The 26,045-nt window shown below is 41.5% G+C and overlaps 1 protein-coding gene and 1 pseudogene across 1 annotated transcript; one reads left to right on the top strand and one right to left on the bottom strand.

The window, feature by feature from the left end:
* Positions 1-613: 613 nt before the first annotated feature.
* Positions 614-18,778, bottom strand: LOC121276319 (transmembrane protein 14C-like). Its single transcript, XM_041184589.1, has 4 exons — positions 18,624-18,778; positions 12,424-12,525; positions 10,076-10,163; positions 614-820 (listed from the first exon to the last, which is right to left on the bottom strand). The coding sequence occupies exons 1-4, from the start codon at positions 18,766-18,768 to the stop codon at positions 763-765; spliced, it is 393 nt and encodes a 130-aa protein (XP_041040523.1). The 5' UTR covers positions 18,769-18,778; the 3' UTR covers positions 614-762.
* On the top strand, positions 18,085-18,242 carry LOC121276632 (annotated as a pseudogene).
* Positions 18,779-26,045: the final 7,267 nt, after the last annotated feature.

A 26,045-nucleotide genomic window follows, 5' to 3' on the forward strand; every position in this document is an offset into this window, starting at 1 on the left:
CTACCGTTGGAGGCCCTCTGGAAGTGAAGCACCATGATTCATCCAGAGGGCTGTTTGCAAAGGACCATCTGTGGGTATTGTTTTGACTGTGTAGAAATGCCAATGTGTGCAGAACCTGGGCTTGCAACTGAGGTAAACAAACAGAGGAGGGTGAAGGTGGACCTTTATTTGACTAGATGATGTGGAACAGTCTTCTGAAACATGCATGTGCAAAAGCCTCCCAAGCCTCCCTTACACCAATGTCACCGAGCCCTCCAGACAGCCCTTCATGTCTTTCAAGATGCTGCAAATAGTCAAGTTTCATCATTATCCTCCTTGTCTGAGGATATCTCACACTCCACTTAATCCTCATTAACCAGGGCCTCTCCCTACTGCAGTGCCAGATTGTGCAAAGTGCAGCAGATCACCATTTTGGTCTGCTCAAAGGTGGCTTGGGTCACCATATGACAGGTTGTATTTCTCCTCTACTTCCATCCGATAGTTCCTAACTGAAGTCAGCAGCCACCTCTTTAGTGGGTAGCCCTTATCACAAAGAATTTGACTTTGAAGGCACGGTGTGGCTGTTTATAAGATTAGTAGAAAATTTCTTAATAACAAAACTAAACTATCAAAGCATTTTTGAATCAGGTGGTTTATTGGAATAAATTCTATCAGAATCAGTTCAATAAAGCTCCATTTTGTAAGTTTACATGATAACAGTCAAACATAATCAGTGACTCAAAATTCATCTATACAAAACTCCCTTGAAGAAAAGATACTGGTTCATGACTCATGGGGTTTTTCAAATATTTTGAGACCAAGTCTTCCAAGCATTAGAATGCTGTGGGAAGAACAAATAAGAATTATTACTACACATAGGAAAATATGCACAACTTATTCAAAGATGCAACTCAATATAAATCTGGAGTATAACATGCAGAATAGTTATTGAAAGGAAAGAACTTCTTTAAAATTGTGACCACACATGCAGGGAGATGAGCACCAGCATACAGAAGTAGACAAGAGGAATGAAGTCCATGAAGTGAGAGCGTTGGACAGTAATAGAGTAGTACTATATTAGATATGAGCAGTCTAAGAAAGACTAGAGGAATACAAAAACATGATTACAGTGTATGTATGTAAAGGCACAATGTCAAATTTTCTGCACAAATAGCTGTACAAGAATACTGGCAATAACGGAAACGTGTCTGAAAAGCAGCAAGGACTGTGCGCTTAACGTTCAAGAATAAAAGTGTTCAGAAAAGACAAGGAAGGAAAGAAGGGAGATGGAGTGGCAGTAGTGATAAGGGAAGGCATTAAGTGAGGATGTCCTTGAGGGTGTAAGGCAGAATCTTTCTGGTTATAATTCAGAAATGATCACTCTTCTGGCAGTATTCCATAGGTCTCCAAATAGTGAGAGGGGGGGTAGAGGAACAAATCAGCAGGAAATTACTGAGGTATCTCGGGTGGGGGGGAACACTTGGGTAAGAGTGATCATTGCATCATTAGGTTTAGGCCAATAATGCAGAACAGCAAGGCACAATTTAAAGTAGAACATCTAAATTGGAAGAAGGCTAATTTCATGAGAAGAAATCTAACCGGTGTAAAATGGAAACAAAGACAGACATGAACAACTGTAATGGAATAATGGGTGATCTTTAAGGAGGAGATGCTAGGTAGATTGCAAAAAGGCCACAACATAGGAGGAGCAAAGCCAGGGCTCCTTGTATGACGAGGGAGATAGAGAATATGCATGTCAAGTGAATTCTTCAAGCTGATAGGGCAAGTGTAGAGGAAAATAAGAATGGAAAGAGATAACACGAGAATAGAATGGCAGTTAACACAAAAAGAAATCTAAAAATCTTCTACCAGCGTCTAAATTATGTGCATGTAATAAAAAGTGGGGTAGGTTGCATCATGTGATATATCCTTCAAGGCACAGGGCAAGGCTAGAATACTTAGTAAATACACTTAGAAAATACTCTAAGGAAGAAGGAACTAACAATATCAGTAGAAGCAGAGTTGAAAACATAAGGGATGGGGCGAAAATTGAGAGGTAGGAGGTACCAGAAAAGCTGGTTATGCTTAAGAGTGGATCTGAATGGCTTGCATCCCAGGTTGTTAAAGAAACTGTGAGCGCAGACAGCAAGAAGGCTTGCCACAATCTTCCAATCTTCCCTCGATAAGAGGGGAAAAGGCAGAAGAATGTAGAGTGACAAATGAGAAAGGGTACAAGTACAGTCCTAGTAACTACAGACCGGTCAGTTTAAAATGAGTGGTGGCTAAGGTTTTAGAAATAATAATCAGGGGGAAAAAAAAATCAACAGGCATTGGAGACATTTGAATTAAAGAGAGCCAACATGGATTTGTTAATGGCAAATTGTGTTCAACGAATTTAACTAAATTTTACAGGTTAATGAAGGGAATGCAATGGATTTTAATTAAGCACTTGACAGAAGTATCACATAAAAGGTCGGTTAACAAAATTGTGGCTGATGGAATAGGAGGGTCAGTGTCAGCTTAGAGAAAAAAAATTGGTTTAAGGACAGAAAAGGCGAGTCGTGGTAAATGACTGTTTTTCAGGCTGAAGGATGGTGTTCCCCAAGAGTCAGTGCTAAGGCCACTATAAAATTTCAAAATTTGCCAATAACACCAAGCTGAGAAGTGTAGCAAACCGCAAGAATGATACAAACCAACTGCAAAAGGGCATAGATATGCTGGCAGAATGGGCAGATATGTGACAGATTAATAGTCAAACATGAGGTGACGCATTTTGGCAGAACACAAGAAATGGGTGCAGGAGGTAGCTACTCGGCCCCTTGAGCCTGCAAAGAAGGAATAAAGAAAAGTAATACAGAGTTAATGGCACAGCTCTAAGGAATATGCAGAAGCCTGGGGGTGCACAGGTATAGAGCTTTGAAGGTGGCAGAACATATTCAGAGTTGTTTCATGAAGCATGTTTCAGAGAAGCAAGTGAGATCATGGAACTCATGAACAGAATGTTACAAATGTGAGGTTTTAAAAGGTGATCATGTTTTGGACTGACATTCAAGGTGAAATGGAGGAATCAAGAGAGTCATGTGACCTGCTGAGAGTTATGCCCGACAAGTCTATGTGGCTTGGTTACAATGGGGATGGGGGCCCAGGTTGGAAGCTATTGAAATATACATGCCTTATTTATTTCACACCTGAAAACAAAGGAGCAGCTGGGCTGACTATGGACAGATGTTTAGTCTCTGAGTTTTTGGACAGAAACAGGGAAAGTCAGAGGTCTTTCAGAGACAGAAGGCTGCAGCCGGTGTGGTCAGGGTGGAGAAGGCTGCGAATCATTGGCAAGCTACTAGGCTGCACGCAGGAGGAACAATGGTCTCTGGTCGAAGAGACGTGACCCATGGCACTCTAAACGCTCTGGAAGATTTGACCTGGCAAGGGTGGAAGTAGAATTCACCAAAGTGGTCCTTACTGCCAGTAGTCAGTTTGGGAAGTTGAGAAAACAGAGGGAAGTGCCTTTCAACAGTCGTGGAACATTAGGATTCGGCAAAACTGGGAGATGTGAACCCATTGGAAGCTGGTAGTGACAAATGAATGTTTCCTATAAAGACTGCAATGCTGCAGAGAATAGGCTGTAATGTATTTGTATACAACATGGGGTTATTGGTTGTGTTAAAACAATTAATGAGGGTTATCATTTCTGTGGTCTGGAGTATTAATTGACTACTAAGTAATATTTAGTCAATGTTGATTTTAGCTTGTTTGTTACAGTAGAAGTCTCAAAACATGAAATCCTTGTGCTGTAAAAGTTTCTACAACTCTGTTACACTTCCAGTCAAATTTTTATCAAACACCTAAACTCGTTTTAGCCCATTTCACGTTATTTCAGCATAGACTGTTAATTGACAGTATGTGCAACTGTCGGGCCCAGAACAAAAATTGGATTGTGGACTATTTTTATAGTTAGCAGTTTACCCAGTTATGTCTTACCCTAACTACAGGCTCTAAAGCAATACAAATTCACCAGGGGTCATTTTCAGCTTCACTGCCTGGGCAACAACCTTGTGAAGCAGCTCACTTACCCACTTATAATTTTAACCGTATCCATTTCAATGGGTTGAAAATCAGGCAAGCTCTACAACAGCTCACAGATCACTATCCAGTCATTAAAGCTAAAAATTATCCCACATTCTCTAACAGAGAACTCTAACAGGGCCATTAAATTTTAGAAAATAAAACAGATTTTCCCAAATTTAAAAATGAAACATCAGCACAGTACAAACCTCACAAGCCTAATGTAGAAAACTGCTGCATGCTTCAAAAATGGCATCCAGCAAGAATGAGAGAGATTGTTAGCTTCAGAGACCTAATCAAGGACTTTTCTGCTGTTTTGATATTCAGTCTGTTCACTTGGCCATTGAAACTGATTAATAGCTGCTGCATCTCAGAGGCTTCTTGGTTTGTTGGAAAAGCATGCTGGGATACTTATTCTGAGACACAAAAATAGGTGTTCTAGGCTATATCTTGCATCTCGCCGACATTGAAGAGACCTTTCTAAACTCCTCTCTTTAGTCTGCAAATGGTTGCCTACCATTTTAACCTTCCACTCTCAATCTGACCTCTGCTATTTACATTTTTCTAATGAAGTTCAACAGAAACTCGATGAACAGTACCTCATTTTTTCTATTAGACACTCTACAATCTTCCAGACTCCACAATAATTTCAGCAAGTTAGATCATTATTACTCTCAATTGCTTGAGCAACAGAAGCGGGCAATGATTCTGTTAGTGCCATTTAGAGCTCTAGTTTCATCTTTTGTTTCTTCACTTGTCCCATTATCACACCCTTTTGCTTTGCACCATTATCCCTTTTGTCATAATCATTCCTAACTTTCATCTTATCAGGCTCTCTCCTTTGTTCCTCCCTCCCCTCCCTCCTTTTTCCTCTACCTCTGAACATGCTTAAAAGCTGTTGGTTGTGCTATCTGCAACATGTGTTGGACCAGATTTTTGATTTGATCTGACGGGACAGGATACACCCAAAAGTTCATCCAGAAGATTCTCGACTTGATACAGGTATTCAAAAATCATGATGTGTCTGTACAGAGTAGATAGGGAGAAACAGTCCCATTGTTGGAAAGACTGAGAACCAGAGGGCACAGGTCTAAGGAATTAGCAAGTGGTTAGGATCTGGATTTCACTGCCTGAGAGTGTGTGTGGTGGAAGCAGGGTCAACTGAGGCTTTTAAAAGGGAATTGGATCATTATTGGAAAAGGAAAACTTTGAAGGGCTAAGACACTAGGTGAAGCACTCCTTCAGACGGCCAGCACAGACATGATGGGTCAAACGGCCTTCTTCTGTGCTATAACTATTCCATGATTCTAAGATATAACTTGACCCTATTTGAATAATTCAAATTATTTGCAATATGTATTTTGACAGTCGCCATTAGACAGGCAAGCTATAGAGTTCAGAGTTCTGCTGTGGTTGTACAGCACACTTGAGGAAGTTGCAAATTGTGAGAGATCAGCAATTTGGCAGAATGCACAAACAGGAGCTGTAGTTAGTTTTGTAAAGATTCTCATTTAGTTTTCAACACAAAAGGCTGTAAATATTCAGCAGGTCTGGCAATATCTGTAGAGAGAGAAAAAAGTTAACTTTCAGGTCGGTGACCCTTTCAGCATTTTTTTGTTCTTATTTCAGATTTCCAGCATCTGCAGTACTTCCCCCTTGCTCTGTTATCTAGTGTTTGTAATTACAGTTCTCCTTGGATGGTAAAATAAAAGGCCTCATACTCCAGTTAGTGGGTTAGTTACTTTGGAATTTTGTGTTATTTTCCCTTGTGTTAAAAATTCTTTAAATTCAGAATGAAGGAGCCAAGGTCAAAGCTACAACTTCCAGTAGAAACGTTAATTAAAATCCAACAAGCTGGTGTGTCACGGGCACAGCCACAGTGACGAGCAGCCCTTCTTGCCTGACATGTGCAGCAAAGTCCTCCTCTGGCTGCTGCTACATCCTCACTGGCCACCAGCACCAGCAAGAAGCCCTCCCTTCTTCACCAAATCAGGCACTCTGTGCAAGCACCAGTGCAACCAGGCAGGATGAATCCCTTCTACTGAGAGGAGTGGGACAAATGCTTCCTATAATCCAACCACTTGGCAGGCCACACCAATGCAAGCATCCATCTGGAGCAGGTAACTAACTGCTTTAGACTCAGCATGGTAGCATGTATCAGCAGGCTTCACTTCTGGTTTCCTCTCCAGTTGCCTCTTCAAAGTATAGGCACATGCTCGTCTGATCAAGTATGTGCAGAATCCTAAAACAGTCTTCCAACCTCCCAGATGTCTTCAGGCTCTCCATACAGATTCACATAGAAACATAGAAAATAGGAGCAGTAGTAGACCATTCGGCCCTTCGAGCCTGCTCCACCATTCATTACGATCATGACTGATCATCCAACTCAATAGCCTGCTCCCGCTTTCTCCCCATATCCTTTGATCCCTTTTGCCCCAAGAGCTATATCTAACTCCTTCTTGAAAGCATACAATGTTTTGGCCTCAACTACTTTCTGGGCTAACGAATTCCACAGGCTCACCACTCTCTGGGTGAAGAAATTTCTCCTCATCTCAGTCCTAAATGGTCTACCCTGTATCCTCAAGCTGTGACCCCTGGTTCTGAACTCCCCTACCATCGGGAACATCCTTCCTGCATCAACCTTGTCCAGTCCTGTTAGAATTTTATAGGTTTCTATGAGATCCCCCCTCATTCTTCTGAACTCCAGCGAATATAATCCTGACTCAGTCTCTCCTCATAGGTCAGCCCCGCCATCCCAGGAATCAGACTGGTAAACCTTCACTGCCCTCCCTCAATAGCAAGAACATCCTTCCTCAGATAAGGAGGCCAAAACTGCACACAATATTGCAAGTGTGGTCTCACCAAGGCCCTGTATAATTGCAGCAAGACATCCCTGTTCCTGTACTCGAAACCTCTTACTATGAAGGCCAACAAACTATTTGCCTCCTTTACCGCCTGCTGCATGCTTACCTTCAGCGACTGGTGTACAAGGACACCCAGGTCTCGTTGCACATTCCCCTCTCTCAGTTATACATTCAGATAATAATCTGCCTTCCTGTTTTTGCTACCAAAGTGGATAACCTCACATTTATCAACCTTATATTGCGTCTGCCATGCATTTGCCCACTCACTCAGCTTGATCCTAATCACACCAAAGTATCTCTGAATCCTCCTCACAGCTCACGCTCCCACCCAGCTTTGTGTCATCAAATTTGGAGATATTACATTTAGTTCCCTCATCTAAATCATTAATATATATTGTGAATAACTGGGGTCCCAGCACCGATCCCTGCGGTACCCCAATAGTCACTGCCTGCCATTCAGAAAAAGACCCGTCTATTCCTATTCTTTGTTTCCTGTCTGCCAACCAGTTTTCTATCCATCTCAATACACTACCCTCAATCTCATGCGCTTTAAATTTACATGCTAACCTCTTATGTGGGACTTTGTCGAAAGCCTTCTGAAAGTCCAAATAAACCACATCCACTGGCTCCCCCTCATCAACTCTACTAGTTACATTTTCGAAAAATTCCAGTAGATTTGTCAAGCATGATTTCCCTTTCGTAGATCCATGCTGACTCTGTTCGATTCTGCCAGTGTTTTCCAAGTGCTCAGCTATTAAATCTTTTATGATGGACTGTAGAATTTTCCCCGCTACCAACATCAGGCTGAATGGTCTATAATTCCCTGTTTTCTCTCTACCTCCCTTTTTAAATAGTGGGGTTACATTAGCTACCCTCCAATCTGTGCAGAATAATTGATGTGCCTTGCAAGCAATCACTGAAAACTATTAAATCTCTAAATTCTTTCAGTTCTGACAAAAATTGGGATGCAACCTGAACCACTAAATGTTTCTTCCTCCACAGATGCTGCTATTTCTGGCATTTTCTGTTTTGACTGAAATTATGGGCAGCTGGATGGTAACATGTGCATGTGATAAAAAGTGGCCTTTTTGATACAGGAAACAGGAAAAGTTTCTGATTCAACTACAAGAGGCAGCGAGGAAGTCGCCAACAAATTGCTCAGTCATTGAATACTGTCAGCAAGGATGACTTTGTAAAGGAATGCAGGGTCAAAACAGGCATTGCAAATACTTAGGACAAACAAAGTTTTCTGAATACAAGTCTCTCAAGAAATCATAGCCAGTTTACTATCTAACTCTTGTTCATATCTCATAGCATAAAATTTACTAAGTTAATAGTTGGGTTTTATTTGTATTTTATTGCTGCTTTACTTGGTCATTTAGCTCTGTGCTCTACCCATTGAAAAGGAGTTCCACACCCTAGGCTATGACATAGCATTCCACAAAAGATCAGCAGATTGCACTAAGAGCTTCAGTTCTGAAAAAAAGATTAAAAAAAGCATCTGTAATGCTGTCTTAGAAAGGAGGAGACTTTTAGGTGGATTAACACACATTTTTTAAAATGTGGACATAGAAATTTGGAGCAGGAGTAGGCCATTCAGCCCCGAGCCTGCTCCACCATTTAATATCATCACTGATCTTACTGTGACTTCAACTCCACTTTCCTGCCTACGCTTTAACTCCCTTGTTAGTCAAGAATCTATCTAACTCTTCTTTAAAAATGTTCATTGACCCTGCCTCCAACACTCTCTAGGGAAGAGAATTCCATAGGCTCACGACCCTGAGAAAAAATTTTTTTTCATCTCAGCCTTAAACAGGAGACCCCATTTTCAAACTATTTCCTAGTTCTAGTCTCTCCCATAAAGAGAAACATCCTCTCAGCATCCACCTGTCAAGTCCCCTCAGGATGTTATATATTTCAATAAGATCTCCTCTCATTCTTCTAAACTCGAATGGATAAACTCGAAAGGCCCAATCTGCCCTACCTTTCCTCATAAGACAACCCCTTCATTCCAAGAATCAGTCAAGTGAACCTTCTCTGAACTGCTTCTAATGCAATTATATCTTTTCTTAAGGAGACCAAAACTGTACACAGTACTGCAGATGTGCGAGCCGTAGCAACACTTCCCTACCTTCTATACGTGATTCCCCTACAATAAACGGCAACATTCCATTTGCCTTCCACATGCTGTACCTGCCTACTAACTTTGTGATTCATGTGCCAGGACACCCAGATACCTCTGTACTGCAGAGTTCTGCAATCTCTCTCCATTTAAAAAATATACTGCTTTTCTATTCTTCCTGCCAAAATGGACAAGTTCACATTTTCCCACATTACACTCCAACACTTAACCTAACCATATCCCTTTACAGTCTCTTCATATCATTTTCACAACTTATTCTCTTTGTATCAGCAAATTGGGCAACCATGTATTTGGTCCCTTCATATAAGTCATAGAAAAGGAACTGATGATGTTGATCCAGACAACTCATTCACTGTTAATTTCCTGTGGGACACAAGAGAGTTAGGAGTTAAGAAAAACATTGTTTTCGTATAATGCCTTTCATGCCTCAGGGTGCTTTAAAGGGGGACTTAGTCACACTAAGGTCCCACAAAGATCAGTGTGATCATGATCAGATAATTTGGCTTTAGTGATGTTAGTTCAGGGATAAATATTGATCAGGATACCAGAAGTACTCCACTGCTCTTCTTTGAAATTGTGTACCTTTTATGTCCACCTGAGGGGGCAGACTGTTTAATGTCTCATCTGAAATGTGCCATTATCAACAGTGCAGCACTCTCTCAGTACTGCAATGGACTGTCAGTCAGAGGCAAAGCAGTGCCATAGTTGATACTGAATAATAAGGGAAGTCAGGAAAACATTGTCATTTTGAACTAAAGTACAAATAAGTTGTGAAATAAATTGTGATCAGAGGAGAATGAAACAGACAAAGCAAAGAGTTAAAGAGATAACAGATGAGGTTCTGTATATGGAAGTGATTCAGGATCATTGCAAGAGGTAGCTGCAGTTCATCAAAAAGCGGCAGACTTTTGGAATTTAAGCTTTAGTCAAAGATTTTTTTCAAGCCATATTTAAATGAAGTTGTTTTAGCTCCTCAGCAATAGAAACTTCCCCGTTGAGTGCACAGGGTGATCTCGATTATTACCTTGCTCCTGCGACTAAACCAGCCGGCATGAACTTTCCTGAATTGTAAAATCTCATTCCCATTACTCCAGTCAGTGCTCCTGAAGCAACTTTAAAATACAAAGACACAAAAAATTACTCAGCAGGGGGTTTAACAACAATGGTTGATAAAGTTTTAGTAATAATAATCAGAAGGAAAAAAAAATCAACAGGCGCTTGGAGAGGTTTCAGTTAACTAAGCACAGCCAGCATGGATTTGTAAAAGGCAGTTTGTGCTTGACTAATCTAATTGAATTTTTGGAGAAAGTAACTGAAAAAGTTGATGAAGGGGATGCAATGGACGTTGTCTATTTGGATTTTAAGAAAGCCTGCGACAAAGTACCATGTGAAAGACTGGTTAACAAAATGGGGGCTCATGCAATAGAAGGGTCAGCTTGGGTAAAAAATTGTCTTAAAGATAGAAAACAGCCAGTCGTGGTACATGGTTATTTTTCACACTGGACAATGCTGTTTCCCCAAAAATTAGGACCACTGCTTTTTTTGGATATATAAGATGACCTGAATATTGAAATACAGAGTAAAATTTCAAACTTTGCTGACGATGCCAAATACGGAGGTGTGGTTAACTGAGGATGATATCAATTGACTGCAACAGGACATGGATAGGCTAGCAGAGTGGGCAGATAAGTGGCAGATGGAATTTAGTGCAAATAAGTGTGACAGGATGCAATTTGGCAGAGGGGTTAGGGAGAGGGAATATAAACTTAATGGTACAGTTCTAAAGAGTGTACAGGAACAGAGGGACCTGGGGCATGTGCGTTGGTCTTTCACGTGGTGGTAGGACATCTTGAGAGAGTAGTTAGCAAAGCATATGGGATCTTGGGCTTAATGAATACATGCACAGAGTACAAAACCAAGGATGTTCTGCTGAACCTTTACAAAGCTCTGGTTATGCCACAACTAGAGTATTGCAACCAGTTCTGTGTCACCACACTCCAGAAATAGTGTGAGGGCCCACAAGAGGGTTCAGAGGAGATTTGCCAGAATAGTTCCAGGGATGAGGGATCTTAGCTACAAAGTTAGGTTAGAGAGTCTGGGTACGTTCTCTTGGGAGCAAAGGAGTTTGAGGGGAGATTTGATAGAGATGTACAAGATTATGACAAGTTTAGATAAGGTAGACACAGAAAAACAGTTCCCAACAGCAAGAACTAGAGGGCACTGACTTAAGTTTTGGGCAAGATATGCCGGAATAATGTAAGGAAGAACGGTTCTATGCAGCGAGAGTAATGACCTGGAACTCGATGCCTACGAGGGTGGTGGGCGCAGAGATGAATGATTTCAAAAGGAAACTGGATGGACATTTGATGCAAATAAACCTTACACAGCTATGGGGACAGAACAGGGAACGGAGCTGACTGGGTTGCTCTACAGAGAGCCAGCATGCTTCCGATGAGTCGAATGGCCTCCTTCCAAGTAATATGACTCAGCATAAAATTGACTGAATATGTCTCAATCTCTGCTGTTGTGTTACGTTGTTATATTATGTTGTGTTAAATAAATCCTGGATATTGATAATAGATACATCAAAAAAGATGGGGATCAAACAGAGCAAATATCACTTTCGTATTAGCCCAAATGCATGAGAAATTAGTTTGGGTCTAGGAGATCATTCATTTAAAGCTTTAGTCCTGCAGTTCACCATTACGGATAGAGGCATGAACACATTAGAGTATTTAAAGTTTTCCCAATTTTCACTTGTGCAACCAATTTAGAAATTAAAAATTGAATAGCAAATAAAATTGTCAGCCATCAACGTTAAGTTACAGCAGCAATTGTGGCATTTCAAAGGGAAAATTGACAAAAGTGAAAATTCCCACGTAATTTTGATTCCTCAAATTTGAGATCACAATTACTGAAAGTCACATATTATACCCACATTGTCATTCTTTTGCATATATTTCAAGTTGCTGATATTAATGTGTCTTTTATGATTTGGGGTCTATTCACTAATGAGAAAACAGATGTTTCCACATTACCAGGTCTGTCAACTTGAAACCAAACAAGCTGAGAAATAAGAGATATAAACATAATCATGAGCTGCCTGGCCTTTTGAGGGCTCAAGATTCTAGGACTGTAGGCTGTACACTCTTGGTTCACACAATCATTTCATGGAGAATTGATATACATCAAACTGCACAAAAGGACAGCAACAACAGAAGCAGATCTTTTAAATTTATTGTTGATTACAGGTGCACACTCAGATGATAATAGTCCTTACAAAACAGCAGAAAGGACATTTCTTACAGCTATATGAAAGCTCAATATACAATACACAAACAAAGTCATTACAAATGTGGTCAGAATACTCACTCAGAGACAACCATATGTTCTTTGGGTCTTGAGTGATCTGGTAGGCACCAAACCCAGCTGCGCTCCCAAAGAACAGACCAGCTGCTAGAGAAGGAACACTACCTGAATGCAAGAGAAACTTGCATGAATCATCAATCAACCATCAAGATAACAGTGCAATTCTCTGCAAAGCATTGTGCTGCCTATGTAACAAAAGCAAATGTACTTTTTAAAAAATCCATAGTTTGCAAGCACTTTGGGATGTCCTGAGAAGGTGAGAATGCGCTATATAAATGCAAGGGCTTCACTTAATCTATGAAATAAAGTAAACAGAAATTGGATTGGTCACAAACCCTAGTTTCTTTGCTGTTTAATTTACAGCCTCATTGAGCCAAGTTCCCCTCCCAGCCACACACCATCCTGACTTGGAACCATATCGCCGTTTCTTCACTGTCATTGGAAAAAATCCTGGAATTCCCTTCGCAATAGCACTGTGGTTGTACCTACACCAGATGAACTGCAGGGGATCAGGAAGGCAGCTCACCACCACCACATCTCAAGGATAATTATGATTGAGCAACAAATGTTGGCCTTGCATCGCATCCTATCCCATGAAAGGATATTAAAAGAAAAATCAGGTTAGTTGAAATCCCCCATGATTATTGTATACTTTTTACTGAATTCCTTAATTTGTCTGCATATTTCTTCCTCCAGCCTCCATGAGGGTGCTCTGTAGATGACACCCACTCATGTGATTGATCCTTTATTACCTTCTACCTGTAGCCATATAGATTCTACTTTTGTCTCGCTGATAACTATGACCCTTTTTTCTATTGCCTCTCCAGTGTCTCTACATCCTTTTTATAATATGATGACTAGAACTCTACACAGTATTTCAATTGTGGCCTAACCAAGGTTTGATACAGATTTAGCTAACTTCCATTCTTTTGAATTCTATCACTCTATAAATAAAGCCTAGTGCTTGGTTCGCCTTTTTATGGCCCACTAACCTGTTTTACTGGTTGGTGTATTTGTGCTTTGAGAACCCTTTGTTACTCTGCCCCACCAAGACTTGAACCTTCAAATTAATGTGAAATCCCTATTCTTCCTACCAAAATCTACTGTCTCACAGCTATGTTGAATTTCATTTGTTAATTATTTGCTCATTCTGCAAGTTTATTAAAATCCTCCTGTAACATGTTACAGCCTTCCTCAGTATTAACAATTCCCCCCACTATTTGGTTTCATCCGCAAACTTAGAAGGTGTTTTTGATTCCAAAGTCCAAGTCATTAATGTAAATTGTGACCAGTAGTGATGCCTTGGGGAACACCACTTACCACCTCCCTGACTAACCTCTACCATTTACTCTGTGGTTTGCTATTTGGCTTTAAGACAGAAATCATTCTGCCATTTGTTCCCTGATTCCATATTCTCTAACCTTATTCATTAGTCTATGAATGGGGTACCTTATTGAAGGCCTTTTCAAAATCCAGATAAATTATATCTTTTGCATTCCCATTGTCTACTCTCTGTTACCTCCTCAAAAAATTCAATAAGGTAGTTCAAGCATGATTTTCTCTTTTGAAATGCATGCTGACTATTCGTTACTATATACGTCAATTCTAGATTTTCTTCTATTCTCTCCTCAAATCAATGTTTCATTATTTCTCCTACCACAAATGTTAAAGTGACTGGTTTATAACTCCCTGGACAAGTTCTGTCCCCCTTTTTAAATTTAGGAATTACATTAGCTGTCTGCTAGTCCTCTAGCACTACGCCTTAATTGAATGGATTAATTATGTGCAACAATGCCTCTTCCATTTCTTCCCTACATTATTCTATAACATGCGTGTGCAAGTCAGATGGACAGGGTTCTTTTATTTCCATCCCTTTATTTTGAATACACTTACTTCATTACTCATTGCATCATTCAATATCAGGTCCACCTGTTCTAGCTGAAATAAACAAAATGCTGGAGAAACTCAGGTCTGGCAGCAACCAAGGAAGGAGAAACAGAGTTAATATTTCGAGTCCAGTACGCCTCTTCCTCGAACTACTGATTAGTTAAACCCACTGAGCTATCAGTCCAGTCTTTGAAATTAGAATTCAAAATAATTGAGAGAACGAATCCTGCATCCAATTAGCTCCTTTCATTGTGAAATTGAACCAGCTGATCGTACTTATAACATGAAAGCCTAACTTACCGCATGAATTTACACTGGGGTCATCAAAATAAACAGTAAGAATAAAATGTATGGGTTGTTTACTCAATGGTTTCAATTTAGTAGTTATTGCCAGTCACACCTGTGAACAGGAGTTGGAGAAACAGACATTTTATTTTGCTATATATGTACATCTGACTCAGCTGTTATCTTCAGTTTAACAGTCTTTTAACAAACCACTGACAAAGTGCAACATTGCATGTTTTTGTACTCTGATAAATAATTACAGTTCTGTACTCAATGGATAACAGAAAGAAACTTTTGTGCACCCTCTTGTAAAAGCTCAGGCGAGAAATCTGTAAAGCTGCTTTCAAATGATAGTTACAAAAGCCAGTTGAAAAAGGACTCATTCAACTTTTAAAATGCTCACGTACAGATCTCAAACCTAATTTTACAGTAGCCATCCTAGTAACATACGCAACACGAAATAAAGGACAATAGGTAATATTACACAGCAAGTTACTAACCCAATATAGAAATGGTCACAATGGTGCTGGAGTGAAATAACATTCAATGTGCGCACATTAAAAAAAGGCTTTAACACGTTTTGAAAGAAAAAGAATAGATGTGTTCTAACAGTTTAGATAGGAAACATATTGGGTTTTTCTACAAAAGACAGCCATTGTACCAAATTACCCTGAACCACAGGCAGCAGCGCTCTTCTGTCATATCAACTGCCACCAAAGGCAACTATGTGGCCATTTTCACAAGAAAGTCAATGTTGGTTAAGGAACTGTTTATATCATCCAAATTTACAACTAAGCCCAACATCTATAAGCACACTACTGATAGGGTTAACTCCTTAGAGATCAAGATCACTTTTATTATTCTTGCAGCATAAACTCCAAGGCTAATTGAAGTACTTTCAATGATCTCCAAATTATGTTTGGATTACTCATCCCAGACTAGGGATGGAATACAAAACCTTGTTGTTCTATTCAGCACACTGGAGCATCAGGGACACATTTACCCACCAGGCAGAGCTGAATAAACGTGCTGTTAGTGTCGAGTACAGAATATAGTTTGTTTAAATTATGAAAGATTGTGGTCCAATATGGAGGAGAGGCAGAGAGGACAAAAAAAGACAAAATAAGCAGAAGAGAAAATTGAGCCAATGAGTTACTCTAGATTCTGGAGTGGTTGTGCTTTAGCAGATCAAGACCCCGACCAGTGGATCCAGCCTGGTGGGGAAGGGTGGGGGTCTCACCTGAAAGAAACATCATCAGCTGGCATTGTGGGGGTGCAGTGGAAGAGGGGCTTATGCAGAGAGATCAAAGAAATCAATCACTTTATTAGGGGTATTCTGAAGATCATCTAATGGTGAAAGGGACGAGATGAAAAAATATTTGGGCAAATCTATGAACAGCATTGAGTAATCATCATGAGATACAGCCCAAAAATAAACTGTCTTAGCCAGCACACAAGCCCAACAAGAGAGGACATAGTAGTGAGGAATTAAGTATAAGGGAACGTCAAAGCAATAGCCACATAACTGAATGAGTCCATTGAGCCCATATTGTCTGTGCTAGCTCTCCGAAGGAACAATTCACCAAATGCACTCCTCCACCTTCTCTCCATAGCCCTTTTCAGATAACAATTCAATTACCTCTTGGAAAACTTGATTGAGCATGCATCCACCACACTCAGGCAATGCATCCACATATACTGTGTGAAAAAGTTCTTCCTCATTTCAACTTTTGCTAATTACCTTAAATCTGTGTTCTCTTGCTCTCAATCCTTCCACTACTGGGAACAGTTTTTCCCTTTCTACACTGTCCAGACCCATCATGATTTTGAATACCTTCTCAACCTTCTCTTCTGCAAGGAAAACAGTACCAACTTCTCCAACCTATCAAAACTGAAGTTCCTCATCCCTGGGACTATTCTCATGAATCTTTTCTGCACCTTCTCTGACGGCTTCACATCCTTCCTAAAGCGCAGTGCCCAGAACTGGACACAAAACTCCAGCTGAGGCTGAGCCAGTGTTCTGCACAAATTTAACCTGACTTCCTTGTTTTTGTACTCTATGCCCCGATTAATATTAGGATGCTGTATACTTTATTAACCGCTCTCAGCCCATCCTGCCATATACACCCTGGTCCCTCTGCTCCTGCACCCCCTTTAGAATTGTCCCCTTTATTTTGTATCATCTCTCCACACTCCTATGAAAATGAATCACTTCACACTTGTCTGCATTAAATTTAATCTGCCACTTATCCGTCCATTCCACTAACCTACATCCTCGGCACAGTTCACAATACTTCCAATTTTTGTATCATCTGCAAATGTTGAAATTGTGCCCTGTACATCAAAGTCTAGGTCATAAATATATATTAAGAAGAGCAGGGGGTCCCAAACAAACTGCTGGAGAACTCCATTATAAACCTTCCTCCATTCCACTACTGTTTCCTGTCACACAGCCAATTTCATATCCATGTTGCTCTTGTCCCTTTTATTCCATGAGTTCTAACTTTGCTCAAGTCTATTTTTTTGGGAGTCCATGTACAACAGCATTATCCTCATCAACCCTCTTACCTCATCAAAAAGCTCCATCATTGGTTAAACACAATTTGCCCTTATCAGATCCGTGTTGGCTTTCCTTAATTATCATAACATAATGAAGGAAAGCCAGCACAGATCTGATTATCATAACATAATAAGGTTTAAAACAACGACAGAGAAAGACCAAAGTAATAGATTGGAAAAAACCATCTTTGAACCAATTCCATAGCCAAGCAACCACTTTCCCCTTAATTGCATGGGCTTTCATCTTCTTAACAAGACTCCTTTGTGGCATGTTTATCAAATGCCTTTCAAAAGTCCATATAGACATCTACTCCATTACCTCAGACAAATTTAAACAAATGAAATCAGACAATTCACTTTTAATAAATCCTTTATTTTGTCCTGATGATGTTTTCCAGTATTGATAATGGCTGGATGGTTTTACAGTGTCAGTTTTGAATTTGTTACTCTTACTTTTTTTATAATTGACCTAGACTTTGGTCTAGGAAGCAGAATTGTAAAACTTACAGATAAAACAAAACTTGACCACATAAGCAGATAGTGATGAGGATAATTGGAGACCTTGGGATGGTGAAATGATAGAAGCATTGCTGTTGGAGTTCAGTGCAGAGAAGTATGAAGCGATGCACTTTGCGAGGACCAATGTGGAATGACAGTACATAGCATGATTTTGAAAAGTGGAGTCATTTGCCAAATCTTCAAGGGTGACAGGCATGTAGTTTAGGTGGTTAATGAAGCTTATTAGTTACTTTGGGTTTATCAATAGAGGCATAGAATAAGCAGAGAGATCAGAACTTTATAAAAATGTGATGGATCAATGGTATATGCTGGAGCAATGCAGATGTTTTAGTGGAATATAGTTCTCCTGAATACTTAATGACTGTTCTAAATATTTCCCAATGCTATTCTATCTTTTTGTCATTTTTTTCCCCCAGTTTATCTCTTCAAGTTCCACTTTCATCATCTCAAAGGTGCTCGAGTCATTGGCATGTTAAAGTAATATACCTGCACGTAACCCCTCTATTCTGATGTGAACAACCTGTTGCCCCAGGCTGTTGCTGCCATCAGGACTTTGCTGCTGTGTGGACCCGTTTATCAAAATCCATCTGGTTTAAATACTACAATCAAACGTTCACTTTCTTGAATGATGGTTTAACATTTGCGATCCTCTGCCTTTACTCCTGTGGATGAAATGTGTAAGGTGCCCCTACTATTTCTGCCTCCGCTCTTTTTACCATCACATTATTTACCTCCTTTATGAAGACATGTGAAAAGTATCCATTTCATATTTTAACCATGACCTTTAGGTCCTTAATAGTCACAACATTTTAGTTAGCTAACTTATTGCACGTTTGTTAAATGTTTCAGGGCTTCATTCAACCCCTCACTCGGAAATTCCACATTCAGATTTCACCGTGGCACGAAAGGAAAGCAGAAGGGCGCCTTTGCTCATTAATACCTAAAGTTCTTACCGGCTTTGATATAACCAAGCAGGCCTCCTGACGCCACCAGCGCCGCATATCCAAACCCGAGCCAGTCAACCGCCATCTTGCTATGCGCCCGACAACCTTTCAGCGCCTGCGCACAGCTGCCATAGCGGAGATAGAGCGGTTTCATTTCGCTAAGGGTTCTGGGAATCCTCGGCCTCCATCTCCGTGAAGCAGCTCCGAAGCTGTTGGTGCAGAAAAAAAAACTTGATGTGCAGCAAAATCACAGAGGCACGATGTTAATTAGCAGCAAAGATAAAAACATCAGTTGATATAACCTCAACCGAAAATTGAAAACCAAAACCGAATACATATAAAAGACTGTACAAGTTACGTAGGTACCGTAAAAGCGACGTCGTGGTCGACTGTTCCTCTATTTCCTTCTTAAATATATTCAGTGCCTTGGTCTCCACAGTCCTCTGTGGTAGAGAATTCCACAGTTCACTAACGTCATCCCAGTCCTAAATGGCTTACCCCTTATCCTGAGTTTATGACTCCTTGTTCTAGATACCCCCAGCCAGAGGAAACATCAACCCTGCATCCAGTCTGTCCTGCCCTGTCAGAATTTTGTACATTTCAATGAGATCCCCTATATTCTTCTAAACTCCAATGAATACAGGCCTAGTTGGCCCAATCTCTCCTAATACAACAATCCTGCCATCCCAGGAATCAGTCTGGTGAACATTTGCTGCACTCCCTCTATGGCAAGTTTACCTTTTCTTAGGTAAGGAGACCAAAACTGCACACAATACGCCAGGTGTGGTCTCACCAAGTCCCTGTACAGCTGCAGTAAGACACCCTTGCTCCTGTACTCAGGTTCTCTAGCAATGAAGGCCAACATACCTTCTTAGCTGCTTGCTGCACCTGCATGCTTGCTTTTAGTGATTGGTGTACAAGGACACTCAGGTCCCTTTGTACATCAACATTTCCCAATCTATCACCATTTAAATAATACTCTGCCATTCTATTTTTCCTAGCAAAGTGGCTAACTTCACACTTTTCCATGTTATACTGCATTTGCCATGTATTTGCCCACTCACTCAACTTGTCTAGATCAACTTGCCTCTTAACATCCTCCTCACCACTCACATTCCCACCTAGTTTTGTGTCAGCAGCAAACTTTGAAATATTACATTTGGTTCCCTCATCCAAATCATTGATATATATTGTGGCTAACTGGGGCCCAAGTTTCCCATGCCAGGCCAATATATTACCCCAAATCCCATGTGCTTTAATTTTGCACACTAATCACTTATGTGGAACTTTATCAAAAGCTTTCTGAAAATCCAAATATACCACATCCACTTGTTTTCCCTTATCTATTCTGCTAGTTCTGTCTTCAAAAAAGTACTCCAGCCAGTTTGTCAAACATGACTTACCTTTCATAAATCCATGTTGGCTTTGCCTAATCCCATTGATATTTTCTAAGTGTCCTGTTAGCACATCCTTTATAATACAGTCGAGCATTTTATCTATGACTGAAGTTAGGCTAACCGGTCTGTAATTCACTGCTTTCTCCCTCCCTCCTTTTTTAAATAGTGGGGTTACATATGCCACCCTCCAATCTGCTGGGACTGTTTCAAAATCTACAGAATTTTGGAAGATGACAACCAACACATCCACTACTTCCATGGCCACCTCCTTTAGTACCCTGGGATGTAGATTATCAGGCCTTGGGGTTTATTGGCTTTCAGTCCCATTAATTTTGCCAGCACTGTTTTTTCTTCAAGTCCTCCTTCTTACTGGATGCTCGATTCCCTAGCATTTCTGGAAGTTATTTGTGTCTTCCTCCATGAAGACAGAACTAAAATAGCTGTTTAAATGCTCTGCCATTTCCTTGTTCTCTATTATAAGTTTTCCTGTTTCGGACTGTAAGGGACCTACATATGCCTTCACCAATCTTACATATTTAATGGAAGCTTTTGCAGCCCTCTTATGTTCCTTGCAAGTTTACCCTCATACTCCAATCTTCCCCTCTTAATCAATCTCTTGGTCCTCCTTTGCTGAATTCTAAACTGCTGCCATTCCTCAGGCTTGCTATTTTTTCTAGCAACTTTATATGCCTCCTCTTTGGATCTAATACTATCCTTAAATTCTTTTCTTAGCCATGGTTGGGCCACTTTTCCTGTTGTGTTTTTGCATCAGAAAGGAATATGTAACTGTTGCAATGTATATATTCATTCCTTAAATATTGGTCATTGCCTATCTACCATAATGCCTTTTAATGACATTCCCCAATCTATCTTAGCCAACTCATGCCTCATATATTCATAGTTTCCCTTGTTAGATTTAGGATACTTGTTTAAGACTGGACTACTTCACTTTCCAACCTAAGGAAGGATGTTATCATGTTATGGTCACTGTTTCCCAAAGGATCCTACACAGCAAGATTATTAATTAACCCCTTCTCATTGCTCAAAACCAAACTTGCATAGCATGTTCAAAAACAGAATTACCTGGAAAAACTCAGCAGGTCTGGCAGCATCAGCGGAGAAGAAAAGAGTTGACGTTTCAAGTCCTCATGACCCTTCAACAGAACTGAGTGAATATTAGGAGAGGGGTGAAATATAAGCTGGTTTAAGGTGGGGTGGGTGGGGGGAGAGAAGTTGGGGGGTGGTGGTGTGGTTGTAGGGACAAGCAAGCAGTGATAGGAGCAGATAATCAAAAGATGTCACAGACAAAAGAACAAAGAGGTGTTGAAGGTGGTGATATTATCTAAACGAATGTGCTAATTAAGAATGGATGGCAGGGCACTCAAGGTACAGCTCTAGTGGGGGTGGGGTGGAAAGACTAGCAGGGCATAAAAGATTTTAAAATAATGGAAATAGGTGGGAAAAGAAAAATCTATAAATTATTGGAAAAAACAAAAGGGAGGGGGAAGAAACGGAAATGGGGTGGGGAAGGAGGAGGGAGTTCAAGATCTAAAGTCGTTGAATTCAATATCCAGTCCGGAAGGCTGTAAAGTGCCTAGTCGGAAGATGATGTGCTGTTCCTCCAGTTTGCGTTGGGCTTCACTGGAACAATGCAGCAATCCAAAGACAGATATGTGGGCAAGACAGCAGGGTGGAGTGTTAAAATGGCAAGCGACAGGGAGGTTTGGGTCTTTCTTGCAGGCAGATCGCAGGTGTTCTGCAAAGCGGTCGCCCAGTTTACATTTGGTCTCTCCAATGTAGAGGAGACCGCGTTGGGAGCAACGAATGCAGTAGACTAAGTTGGTGGAAATGCAAGTGAAATGCTGCTTCACTTGAAAGGAGTGTTTGGGCCCTTGGACGGTGAGGAGAGAGGAAGTGAAGGGGCAGATGTTGCATCTTTTGCGTGGGCATGGGGAGGTGCCATAGGTGGGGGTTGAGGAGTAGGGGGTGATGGAGGAGTGGACCAGGGTGTCCCGGAGGGAACGATCCCTATGGAATGCCGACAGGAGGTGTGAAGGGAAGATGTGTTTGGTGGTGGCATCATGCTGGAGTTGGCGGAAATGGTGGAGGATGATCCTTTGAGTGCAGAGGCTGGTGGGGTGATAGGTGAGGACAAGGGGGACCCTATCATGTTTCTGGGAGGGTGGAGAAGGCATGAGGGCGGATGCGTGGGAGATGGGCCGGATACAGTTGAGGGCCCTGTCAACGACTCTGGGTGGAAAACCTTGGTTAAGGAAGAAGGAGGACATGTCAGAGGAACTGTTTTTGAAGGTAGCATCATCAGAATAAATGCGACGGAAGTAAAGGAACTGAGAGAATGGGATGGAGTCCTTACAGGAAGCGGGGTGTGAGGAGCTGTAGTCAAGGTAGCTGTGGTAAAAACAAAAAAACTGCGGATGCTGGAAATCCAAAACAAAAACAGAATTACCTGGAAAAACTCAGCAGGTCTGGCAGCATCGGCGGAGAAGAAAAGAGTTGACGTTTCGAGTCCTCATGACCCTTCGACAGAACTGTGGAGTCGGTAGGCTTGTAATGGATATTAGCGGACGTCTATCACCAGAGATTGAGACAGAGAGGTCAAGGAAGGGAAGGGAAGTGTCAGAGATGGACCACGTGAAAATGATGGAGGGGTGGAGATTGGAAGCAAAATTAATAAATTTTTCCAAGTCCCACGAGAGCATGAAGCAGCACCGAAGTAATCATTGATGTACCGGAGAAAGAGTTGTGGAAGGGGGCCGGAGTAGGACTGGATCAAGGAATGTTCCACATACCCCATAAAGAGACAGGCATAGCTGGGGCCCATGCGGGTACCCATAGCCACACCTTTTATTTGGAGGAAGTGAGAGGAGTTAAAGGAGAAATTGTTCAGTGTGAGAACAAGTTCAGCCAGACGGAGGAGTGTAGTGGTGGATGGGGATTGTTTGGGCCTCTGTTTGAGGAAGAAGCTAAGGGCCCTCAGACCATCCTGGTGGGGGATGGAGGTGTAGAGGGATTGGACGTCCATGGTGAAGAGGAAGCGGTTGGGGCCAGGGAACTGGAAATTGTTGATGTGACGTAAGGTGTCAGAAGAATCACAGATGTAGGTGGGAAGGGACTGGACAAGGGGAGAGAGAAGGGAGTCTAGATAGCGAGAAATGAGTTCCGTGGGGCAGGAACAGGCTGACACGATCGGTCTACCGGGACAGTTCTGTTTGTGGATTTTGGGTAGGAGGTAGAAGCGGGCCGTCCGAGGTTGGGTGACTATCAGGTTGGAAGCTGTGGAAGGAAGATCCCCAGAGGAGATGAGGTCAGTGACAGTCCTGGAAACAATGGCTTGTTGTTCAGTGGTGGGGTCATGGACCCCAAAGAAATGATAGCCAGTTCCCTAACAAAAAACAGAAAATGCTGGAAAAACTCATCAGGTCTAACAGCATCTGTGGAGAGGAAGGCAGATTTAATGTTTCAAATCTGTTGGGCTTCACTGAAACATTGCAACAGACCAAGGATGGACATGTGGGCATGAAAGCAGGATGGTGAATTGAAATGGCAAGCAACAGGAAGGTCTGGGTTATGCTTGCGAACAGACCAAAGGCTCTGAAGAAGAGTCATACGGATTCTGTCTTTCTTTCCACAGATGCTGTTAGACCTGCTGAGTTTATCTAGCATTTTCTGTTTTTGTTTCCTTCGGTCTGGCCGCAAGCATGACCCAGACCTTCCTGTCGTACCCTTGTCCTGCTATTTTCACATTCTGCTTTCTATCCTTTATGCCACCATCAACACCTCCTTTAGCCAGTACCACTACCATTAACACCCCTTTTGTTCATGATATATTTGTCAATCTTTCCTTTGCCTCCACCTATCCTTGGCCTTCTATCCAGCTTCACATGCTCCACCCCCTTTAAACAGTATAAATTTCATCACATTTTTACTTCTCTTTAGCCCTGAAGAAGAGTTATACGGAAACATTAACTCTGTCTTTCTCTCTACGAATGCTGTTAGACCTGCTCAGTTTCTCCAGCGTTTTCTGTTGTTGTTTCAGATTTCCAGCATCCACAGTATTTTGCTTTTAGCTTGTTTTCTAGTTGGTTCTTCGACATACTGGACTAAAAAACCATCTCGTTCACACTCCAGGAATTCATCAGCCAGGGTATTATTGATAATTTGGTTTGCCCAGTGTATATGTAGATTAAAGTCACCCATGATTACTGTAGCACCCTTGGTATGTGCATCTCCAGTTTTATGTTTAATGCCATCCCTGACCTTAACACTACTGTTTGGAGGCCTATAGCCACTAACATTTGCTGCGCCTTGTTGCTTCTTAGTTCCACCCAGACTGATTCTACATCTAGCTTTTCTGAGCCCAATTTCCTTTCTGACTAATGCACTGATGTCTCACTTAACTAACAACGCCAAGCCACCTCCTTTTCCTTTTTGCCTGTCCTTCCTAAATATTGAATACCCTTGGATATTTAGTTCCCACTCTTGGTTAAACTGCAGCCATGTCTCTGTAATTGCAATCATGTTATAGCTTTAATGTCTATTTGCATTGTTAATTTGTCTACCTTATTGTGAGTGCTCCATGCTTCAGATGCAATGCCTTTGGACTTGTCTTTTTAATATTTTTGCGCATTTTTTGTACTATGGTCCTATTTGATGCTAGCCCTTGTATCCTCTGCCTTCCACTTCTGCTTTTTACCTTTCTGTCTTTCATTTCTACCTTCATTTCCCTCTCATGTTGCCCTGCTCAGGTTCCCACCCACCCACCCACCCACCCCGCCCCCAACTTTAGTTTAAACCCTCCTCACAGTACTCACGAATACCCCTGTGAGCATATTGGTCCCAGTCCTACTGGGGTACAACCCATCCAGCTTGTACAGGTCCCATCTTCCCCAGAATCGGTCCCAATGCCTCAGTAATCTAAATTCCTCCCTCCTACACCATCTCTCCAGCCACGCAGTCATCTGGTCTATTCTAGTATTCCTGACCTCACTAGCAAGTGGCACTGGGAGTAATCCTGAGATTACTATCTTTGAGGTCCTGCTTTTTAATTTATTTCCATCTCCCTAGATTCTCCTTTCAAGACCTCATCCCTCTTTTTACCTATGTTGTTGGTACCGATATGGACCACATGGATCTCTGGTTTTTCACCCTCCCCCTTCAGAATGCCCTGCAGCCATTCAATCACATCCTTGACCCTGGCACCAGGGAGACAACATACCATCCTGATGTCACATCTGCAGTCGCAGAAACATTTATCTGTTCCACTTACAATAGAATCCTCTGTCACTATTGCTCTCCCACTCTTTTTTCTACCCCCTGTGCAGCTGAGCCACTCATGGTGCCACAGACTTGATTCCCCTGAGGCATTCCCCTGAGAAACCATCTCCCCCAGTAATATCCAAAATGAAAAATCTGTTAGAGGAGGAGATGGACCTATAGGACTCCTAGTGTTAGACCTGCCTAATGCTTTTACTCTGTCTGGCAGTCACCCATTCCCTTTCTGCCTGTGCACTCTTTACCTGTGGTGTGACCACCTAACAGTACATGCTATCCATGAAGATCTCAGCCTTGTGAATGTGCCACAGTGACTCCAGCCACAGCTCCAAAAACATGGATTTTGAGTAGCTGAAGCTGGAAACATTTCCTGCACAGGTGGTGGCCCTGGACACTGGAAGTGTCCCTGACTTCCCACATTGCACAGGAGGAGCATTCCATGTGGCCAAGCTGCCCTGCCATGACTTACCCTTAAATTACTCCCTTTACTTTTACTTCCTCTAGTTTAAGGAATTTTAAATATATACACGGGACCTTACTTCTTATACTTTAAACACTGCTTAATCTAAACTAAAGACAATTTTTAATTTAAAGACTGGGGATATTCATCAGGTCCTATTTACTAAGGCTGCTGCTCCCCTTGTGCTGACTCGCAGTCCCACCCTAGTCTTAGCCTGGTTCCCCTTGCACTTTAAGGCAACCACTCCTCTCACATTATCAAATGCCAAAAGCAAAGGAGCAC

Source organism: Carcharodon carcharias, chromosome 3, assembly GCF_017639515.1.
Source record: "Carcharodon carcharias isolate sCarCar2 chromosome 3, sCarCar2.pri, whole genome shotgun sequence".
Classification (NCBI taxonomy): domain Eukaryota; kingdom Metazoa; phylum Chordata; class Chondrichthyes; order Lamniformes; family Lamnidae; genus Carcharodon; species Carcharodon carcharias.

Excerpts from the sequence above, each read along its gene's own strand:
- LOC121276319 (XM_041184589.1), bottom strand. The coding sequence starts at position 18,768 with ATGAAACCGCTCTATCTCCGCTATGGCAGCTGTGCGCAGGCGCTGAAA. Across the intron at positions 12,526-18,623 it reads GCTTGGTTATATCAAAGCCG|GTAGTGTTCCTTCTCTAGCA; the intron begins GTAAGAACTTTA and ends TCTTGCATTCAG. Across the intron at positions 821-10,075 it reads GGTTTAGTCGCAGGAGCAAG|CATTCTAATGCTTGGAAGAC; the intron begins GTAATAATCGAG and ends TTCTTCCCACAG.